This window comes from Ovis aries, chromosome 3 (genome assembly GCF_016772045.2).
Source record: "Ovis aries strain OAR_USU_Benz2616 breed Rambouillet chromosome 3, ARS-UI_Ramb_v3.0, whole genome shotgun sequence".
Taxonomy (NCBI): Eukaryota; Metazoa; Chordata; class Mammalia; order Artiodactyla; family Bovidae; genus Ovis; species Ovis aries.
In genome coordinates this window covers 78,182,832-78,191,965 of record NC_056056.1, presented here as the reverse complement: position 1 = coordinate 78,191,965, position 9,134 = coordinate 78,182,832, and the positions used below count along the sequence as shown (strand labels likewise).

Below are 9,134 nucleotides of genomic sequence, written 5' to 3'. Positions count from 1 at the left end.
CCCACCTGGGAACTCACTGAGAGCCTGAGACAGGACATGTTTGGTCCCTGTGGTATTTTTCTTTTCAATGAGACTAGAAGACCCCCCAGAGAAAGAGTTCCACCAAGGGCCTTTTAGGCACCCAGGGGTCTTTCAAGCTATGCTAATCTTTCCTGTTACAAGGAAAGGAACATAAATCATGAAGTCTTCCCTGGGACTTGGTTTCGTGTGGGGAGTTGAAGTTTAGATAAATACAGACGGTAGAGGGGCAATCTGAGGAATATGTCAGGCACAAGTGACAAGACAGCAGGAAGAAATGCTTTGGCCTGGGTCCTCCCTTCGCCGCAGCAGAGGGGCAGCTGCCAGCAAAATGTGCTCCGTCCTGGCGGCCACCCTGGCCTTCCTTCATTAGGATTGGCTTCTCTCTCCTAGAAGCAGAGGGGCAGAGAGCCCAGGGATGACGTGCGCCTGGGCCAGGGCAAGGGAGGGCAGAGAAGAATGGGAGACAGGGAGGAACTGAAGGTTCACCTTCTCTTACTCTGAGTAGGAGCCCCAAGCCGAAGGAAAGGCTGAGCTTGATGGACCGGAAATGCTGAGTCTCGATTTTCAGAATGAGGGCAAGGTTCAGGCTGGCTCAGAATCTACTGAATCTATTCCATTCACACAGAAGCAAACGAGTCTTTCCTGTGACATAATGAGCATTTTCAAAGAGAGTGCTTTGAGCAATGGCATGCGGGGCTCCTTTTAAATTTGGAGTTGGTGGCTGGCATTGAAAATCTGTCACTGAGAAGGCCAGAAGGTGGGGGAGTGTCATACCCAGAGGCAGTGGTGCCCAGCTTCAGGTTCTAGATCCATCAGCACCCTGTCACCTTACAGAAATCACTTACCTCTTCCGTCTTCCCTTGGTTAGTTTCTGCCACTGTCATGCAGAGTGCTCTTCCTAACGGTCAGTTGTTCAGAATACGACTGTGGTTTGTCAACGACCAGGCGCGCTTCCCGCAGGCTTTGGTTATTAGCAGCCTGAGTGTTGCCGTGCTGATCCTGGTGGGCAGGGGTGGGTCTTGGAAAAGCAGCTCCAGTCTAGAGAGCAAGTAGGGGCCCTAACTCGGTGGGGCCCTGAGTCAGCCTCAGCCACTCGCACGTTTGCAGGACTCCCAGCTCCCTCTCTGTTGCCTCATGTGTAAAGGTGTTAAAGATGGGCTACTTTGACACACTCACCACAGTAGTCCTTCCCACCAGCGCATGAGATTACAGACCTGCACAGGACCTAACCCCTGTAGTGATTGTCCCCCAGGCTACCTGAGCCCAGGCCGTGTTCCTCTCGTCATTTTCCACCCTCATCGCCCCAGCTAGAACCCAGCCTTGACCACACACAGAGGCCAGAGAGGGGACTTGGTGAGCCCTGGTCCCAGGGGCTCGGCTGATCGGATGCACCCTTCTTTCTGTAGTTCCCAGGCATTTGCTTAGAGCAGCACATTTTATGTGCTTTCTTTTTTCTCAAGAAGTCCCAGCTGTACGAGGAAATGGGGCCACGGGTGCAAGACAGGCCAGCCTTAGAGTGCTTCCTGCTGCACCTTTGCACTCAGGCCTGGATTCCTGACAGTGGCTGGAGTTCAAGTCCAGACGCCAGCAGGCCTGTGAGAAAGGTCCCTCTTGCTCTGCGTGCTGTGGAATCAGCTGTCTTTGCAAGACCCCCACCCCCACCCCAGAGTAACTGCTGAGAGAGACCCAGGGTGAGGACCTCCATCTGGATCTTTCTATGAGATGGGTCTAGAATTTGCAGACTTGCCTGGTAGGGGATTTATCATCCAGAATCCTAGGTTATATGTGAGATCTTATGTGGAACCCCTAACTGTGGAACTGGCCGTGTGGGAGCCGCACTGCCTGAGGCCTGAGAACCACCCAGCTTTAAGAGTCCTGGGAACTGCAGCCAGTGTGCCTTCTTTCCTGCACTCAGACCCTTCCCCCACACGGCCTGCTTGCCCCCAGGAGACTGAGCTTGCAAATGCTTCCTGCTAGTGCAGGCTGGGCTTCAGTTATCCTCAGCCCCTCAGCATGAATTTCGGCTTCCTTCTTCCTGGTGTTCTAGGCTCTTCATGGCTGTTTTCAACATGCCTGTCCTAGCTCACTGTATCCTGGGACCCAGTGCTCTGGCCTCCTCGTTGCCTTTTGCATCTATCATGTTGGCCTTCCCCTCCCTTCCGCCTTTTCTCTTCATGTTCTATCCTTTCTCTTGAGAGTCAGTTTTCTGGAAGCCCCCCCTGCCTACACCAGCCATCAGTGATCTCCCCACTGGAAACAATAGCTCACATAGTGCCTTGTAAAGTAGCACTTGGTTCTTATGTGTTTTATCTGCTTCCCTGGTTTCAATATGTCAGTCTTGTCCTTCCAACTGATTCCTATGATTAACCCATGATCTGAATAATACAAATTTCCACATATAGTAGTGTTTCAATGAATAGCTGCTGACTTTTTTAAACCAAAGCAGGGTTTAGACATTCCTGAGGTTACAGAAATTCCTCCCTCGTGTTGGAGTGAATGGGGGTCATCTTTGAGGGGGTGGCCATGTGGGTGAGAGCCCTGTGGGTGAGAGGTCGGTTGTTGGCAGGTAAAGCCTCCTGGAAGACTTCCCTTTCTGTAGCAGGCTTCCCTGAGATGTGCATATCTCTCCAACTAGAAAGGTCATATTGGGATGAGTGAAGCACTAATCATGTGGTTCTGCCCTGTCTTATAGGGATTTGAAACTGGACAATATCCTTCTGGACGCAGAAGGTCATTGCAAGCTGGCTGACTTTGGGATGTGCAAGGAAGGGATTCTGAACGGCGTGACGACCACCACTTTCTGCGGGACACCCGACTACATTGCTCCCGAGGTAAGACCATGAAGATAAGGGGCTACCTCCTCCCACTGCCAGGGCTGAGGCCTGAGTTCATCCTCATGTGTTGGGGTCATCTAGCAGTGCTGGGTGAAGGCTGTGGAAAACCAGGATGAATTCCAGGGAGGAGGGAAAAAAGGAAAGGTAAAAGGCATATCGATTTCTCCATAAGGAAGTGGTGGTGATGAGGAGAGAACGGTGAACTGCTTGTGCAGGCTGGGCTTCAGAATAACAGGCCATTCCCTGAAGCTAGCCAGGCCCTCACTGAGCATCCCATCTCATCCCAGTCCAGAACCATCACAAAGCTAGGACCAAGCAATGTTTGTTGACTTGTATTATTGTTTTTACTTTTCTTAAGGTAGTACTGTGTTTTACTTTTTAATTATTTATTTAGTTTGGCTGTCCTGGATCTTGGTGGCTGCACAGGCTTTCTTCTGGTTGCAGGGAGCAGGGGCTCTCTCTAGCCGTGATGTGTGCCCCCTCGTTGCGATGGCTTCCTCATCGCAGAGCACGGGCTCTAGGGCACGTGGCCTTCAGTAGCTGCAGTCCTGGGCTCTAGAGCGCAGGCTCAGTAGTTGCAGCACATAAGCTTAGTTGCTTCATGGCATGTGGTTTCCTCCCCAGTCAGGGATTTAACCTGTGTCTCCTGCATTTATAGGAGGACTCTTTACCACTGATCCACCAGGAAAGCTCTGTTTTCACTTTTTAATAACCAGACTGAAGGAGCACCATTGATAAAGGCAGAGCTAAGCTATACAGCTTTAATTGCCTACAGCAAAACCAAAAATTAGCTGCCATTTCTAAGGTATCATGGATTCTGCATAGCAGGCACACAAGGTTGAGCAGGAAGAGGAGAGCATCTAAGCCTCGTTTTAATGGAGATCAGAGATGTTCACTGTGAGCCTCACCAATGGGTTGCCTTTTATGGAAGTTGCCTTTTATGGAAGTCTATCACAGATACTTAATAAAAATGGTCTCAAGGGTTCTGAAACATGTGAGGTAAGAAGGAGGTACTAGTCCCCTTTAAGCATTGTCCATGGTGAGTAGGAGTTAGCACAGCCAGATTTCATTTCTTTCCAGTGGGCACTGTTTGAGCACCTGCTAGACACAAAGTGGTGTGAGGATGAAGAATTACTGAGACCCTGGTGGCTCTCCTAAAAGGCTTTTGTGTCTCGAGAGAGTGACAGCTAGTTAAGCAGAATAAATAGGTACACAAGATGGTAACCTCAGGACTCAGGGAAGGTTTCTTAGGGCACCTGGTGGATGCATTGAGTTGCAGAGAGTCAGCAGGATTTCCTTTGGTGGTATGCAGTGGCGGGGGGAGAGGGGGGCATTCCCGAAAACAACAGGAAGGGTTGGGGTGGGTGTGGGGCAGGGGAGGAGATTCAGTATCCCTGGGCTCTGAATCCTTTAAGGCAGAGACTTTGTTTCTAATCTCTGGCACACAAATCAGTCTCTTAGTAATGGTTTGTTGAATGAATAAATAAATAAATAAGGACTTGTAATACTCCAACATGAGCAAAGCCTGGGGGATGAGAACATTCTTGGTCTTTTTTAGAAAGGAAGATAGTATGGCCAGAACAGAGGGTTTCTTAGTGCTCTTAGTAATGAACAAGATTAAGAAAAAGGACCACGGAAAGTGGCCTTTATTCTATAGGATCTGTGGACCCCCTGAAGGTTTCCCAGTGGAGGGATGGGCATCATCAGACCTGTCCCAGAAAGAAGACAGGCAACAGGAATGTAGATCAAAAGCCAGAGGGCCAGAGAAGATTGGTTGAGAGTTTTTTACAGCCCAGATAAGACACAAGGAGGCCTGGGGAGGTTCGCAGAGTGAGGATGGTAATAGGTAAAGTCTCACTGGACCCTCTATCTTCTAAAAGATCTGAAGAATAGAAATTTCAGACTGCCTCTACTAGTAAGTTCTTTTAGCGGAAACATTAGGAGTTTAACCTTCAAGGAGAAATTGAAAGCGAGGGCTCTCAGTTGAGACCTGATTTTCCGCCACCTTCCTCATTCACTCTTTATCATCAGAATGGTTGGTTCTAGGCCCTCTGTGAATTGATGTCAGAGTCAAAGGCTCGATGGCCTAGTGTAGCAGTCAAGGACCCAGCCCAAGACAAACATTCACTTTATGATGAACAGAACACCCACACGACTTTGATGAAAGGCAATCCATTGGCGAAACTCCCAGTGGATAACTGTGGTTTCTGTTTTATAGGGACCCAGACACTGTGCCTTCTCGCTCTGCACTTGTGTCAACTACACAGCATCACCACTCTGTGTGAAATGCCAAGTGATTCCTGGCCTTACTGTAGGCAGATTCTAGCTGATAGGGGCATTGCTACCTTTATCAAAGGGTCACTGAGAAGGTTAAATGAAATTATGCTGCTAAGGCATTTAGCCCAGTGCCCAGACCACAGTAAGTACTGGGTCAGCAGTGGCTCCATCACAATCATCATGGTTGTTGGGTCACGCAGTGGGGTGGGCAAAGCACAGTACTAACAGTTGAGAATCCAGGCTGGACTTAACCACGAAAACCCCCATGTGACCTTGACCAAGTCTCAAAATGTTTTTGACCCTCAGATTCCTCATCTTTCAAATGGGAATGATAATACCTGCCCTAGCCGCCTCATCAAGCACTTTGAGAATCTAATGCAATTAGAGCATGGAAATGCTTCAGAAAGCATAAGCCTATATCCAAATAGGAGGGGTTGTGAGGTGCCTGGCTAACCCTGAAACCAGAGACACCTTCTGAGGCACTGACTCTACCCTGAGGCTTCTCCTTCCACCACATGCCCTTGGCTGACCTCCATGGCAACCCCTCCCCTATCTCCTCACCTGTTCCCCAGACAATGGTGGCCAGCCCTGGGAAGTGCCTGGCATCTTTAGGCCCAATGCCTGCTCTTCTTCCCCAGCTCTGACCCATCTAGGGGTTGGCTGCCATGCCAGGTACCCTCCCATGGCATGTGAAGACTTGCCTTCTCACCAGCTCCATCCATGACAAGGTGATTTAGAAGCAGATAATTAGGGTCAAACCTGAGGAGGATTTTATTAAAGATGCCACCCCAAACAGGAAGCCTCTGGAGGGGAAAGGCGGGCAGTGCAGCTCTGGTGGTTTCCCTAGCACCATCCTGTCTGAGCACACACAGGGTCACCTGGAAGCTACCTCCCCACCACACCCAGTTGTACCAGCCCTGCCCTGAGGTTAGCGGGTAGCTACCTTAGCACCAGGGTCCCCAGAGCCCAGGAGAGCAGGGAGCATGCCCTGGAAGATACGCACAGTGGACACAGCTGGCAGCCAATCTCCCTGAGTGCTGGAAACAGTCACGAGTAGATCCAGAGAACTGGTAAAGCCCCTGTCCTCTGGTGGCTTATGGGTGCCCTGGGAGATAGTTGACCATGAAAAAGCAATGGCTAAAATCATGGTGGTATGTGGAAAGTGCCTGTCAAATCTTAAGGCCAGAGGTCTTAGGGTGCCAGAGACTAGGAGAAAGGTTAGAGAAATCCAGGAAATCTTTTTGGAGGAAAGCTTTTGGTGATAACCATGACCTTGAAGGGGTACCACAGTGAGCCAGGGTGGGGCTCTGGGTCTTTCAAGGTTGAGGGAGGTTCAGTCTTTGGCTTTAGCACTGAGCAGCTTTACTGGCTTCTCAGTGGAACCTATATCTTTGACCTTTCAGATACCCTGTACTGACCACTGGACTAAGAGATCAAAGGTCCTAACCAAGCAGATTACCAGCCCCAAATAATTTAAAGTTGGCTGCATTTGCTCACATTTCTTTTCATTCTAAGTTCTAAGGAGTCCTAAAATGTGCATATTTTTTTTTCTTTACTATTGTCAAAATGCTTCTCCCGCCTTTTGATTTAATCCCAAGCAGTCTGCAACCTTGAGAAGGGCATTTTGAGCAGACCCCAGACAGTCCAAATACCTGAGTTCAACCTCGTCTTCTGTCTGGTAATCTGAGAACTGAGCTGGACCTTCATTCTGAAATAGGTGACCTGAGAATGTTACCTGCCTGAGGTGACCCACAGGCTGGAGTGACCGTTGCCATCTGGGGAGGTGTCTTCAGAATATATCCCCTTTGAGGATGTGCACTCCAGTTGTGCTCCTGCTGCCTTCGCTTTTCGGAATTCTTTATAGGATGATAGCACTGAGAGCAATCAGAGATGACCTGTTACCTGCCCCGCTGTCTCTGGGCAGCACCATGCCTGGTCCTGCTGACTGATAAGAAGAAAATATCACTGTGGAGTGGGAACATCACTTCCTTAGCAGTGGGGACAATCCAGCATTCTTTCTGCTCAGAGCCAACTACACATCACTGACATGCTACATACCACACACACATGGAGATGAAGTCTTGTAAAAGTAAAATTAGGTTTAGTACCACCTTCCAATTATATTGGGCTTCCCTGGTGGCTCAGAGGTTAAAGCGTCTACCCGTAATGCGGGAGACCTGGGTTCGATCCCTGGGTCGGGAAGATCCCCTGGAGAAGGAAATGGCAACCCACTCCAGTATTCTTGCCTGGAGAATCCCACGGATGGAGGAGCCTGGTGGGCTACAGTCCACGGGGTCGCAAAGAGTCGGACACGACTGAGCAACTTCACTCACTCACTCACTCACTCACTCCGATTATATAGAGCTTTGTATCTGCAGTAGGCTTTCGGAATCTTCCATCTTAATTAATCTTGTGAGGTTAAGCTGAGGATCTGAGCCTCATATGATAAATGAGGAAGTCAACTGTCTGGCTTGAGATCACCCAGAAATATAATGCCAAACTTGGGGTGAAATTAGGTACCTCCTGGTAGATCTTCTATCTCTAGCACCTGGCCGGCACTGCAGAAAAATTAGGAGGGGGAATTTACTTGCTTTTCCAAAAGTTCTGCAGCTTCTCAACTCAGAGTTCCCCTCCTGCACTGACATTCTGATTCCATCTGTAAAACTTCAGTCCTCACACACCATTCTGTAGGAAGCTGATGTCAGCATGTCTTCAGCATCATGTACTAAGTGCATGTAACCTGAGTGACTCTGACTCCGTATACTTGGAGGAAGAGGCAAAGAGAACATAGATAAGAGAAGCGACATGTCCTTATTTGGAGGATTTGTCAGAGAAAAATGCAAAGACAAAATGCACCAGACAACCAGGATTTGACTGGGCTCTTGGAATAGGGAGAATTTTATGGAATGCCTGAAATAAAAAGGAGAGCGGCTGCTGCTGCTAAGTCACTTTAGTCGTGTCCGACTCTGTGCGACCCCATGGACGGCAGCCCACCAGGCTCCCCCGTCCCTGGGATTCTCCAGGCAAGAACACTGGACTGGTTTGCCATTTCCTTCTCCAGTGCATAAAAATGAAAAGTGAAAGTGAAGTCGCTTAGTTGTGTCCAACTCTTAGCGACCCCGTGGACTGCATCCTACCAGGCTCCTCCATCTAAGGGGTTTTCCAGGCAAGAGTACTGGAGTGGGGTGCCATTGCCTTCTCTGAAAAAGGAGGGAATCCACTCAATATGCAAGGATCACTGACAAAACAAACCCGCATGTTAAGTTAATTAAAATCTATACCTCTTTAGTTTTCTCAGTGTGAAACTAACAAGCAATAAGTGAAATAATATGGTAAGAAATTGATGGAGTTTATTATATGTTTGAGCACAAAATTGTGAGCTAATTATAATGAATATACCACAAAGCAGATTAGTGTCATGTTTAACAATATTTAGTAATGGATAAAACATAAACTTTGAACTTAGTCAAATCTGAAGTAAGATTGGAACGAGTGCATAAATCTGGCTTTATTTCCTGCAAGTCACTTAATTAAATGTTTAATTTTTTCACCAGTAAATTAGGAAAAAGAAAATAATCTGTGTAAAAACTGTTATAAAGGTAAAATAACACTCAATCATTTTTTAAAGGGGTTCTGGGGCTTCATAAAGGAAGGGAAATGATTTGTCAGCAGGCCTTAGGAAAGTCATGAAGAATAATAGAAATGGGTCTTTTCTCAGAATATGCAAGAGCATAGAGTGGTCCTTTATGATTAGAACACAAACAGATGGGGAGATTTATTAACTGTAGTTTCTTTTCCAAGAGCCCAGGGCTCCGTGAATTCAGCGTTGTCACTATCTAAAGAGGACTGAGGTTCTGATCACCCTTATTTAGTGAGGGGAGACCTAAATTTGCTGCACTCACTCACTGTGATTTTAGTGCCGAGAATATGCACAATTTTTTCACATGGTCCTCCATGCAGGTGAGGAACTTCATCTGGTACTCAAGCAAAGAAGCTATAATT

The 9,134-nt window shown here is 48.1% G+C and overlaps 1 protein-coding gene across 8 annotated transcripts in view; it reads left to right on the top strand.

Annotated features, from left to right (window-relative positions):
- Positions 1-9,134, top strand: part of PRKCE (protein kinase C epsilon) — a 545,410-nt gene that overhangs the window by 503,933 nt on the left and 32,343 nt on the right. For all 8 annotated transcript variants that reach the window (XM_042246226.1, XM_060412211.1, XM_004005978.5 and 5 more), the window contains one exon: positions 2,714-2,852. In XM_042246226.1, the coding sequence (XP_042102160.1) occupies positions 2,714-2,852 (139 nt within the window). The remainder of the gene's footprint in view (positions 1-2,713; positions 2,853-9,134) is intronic.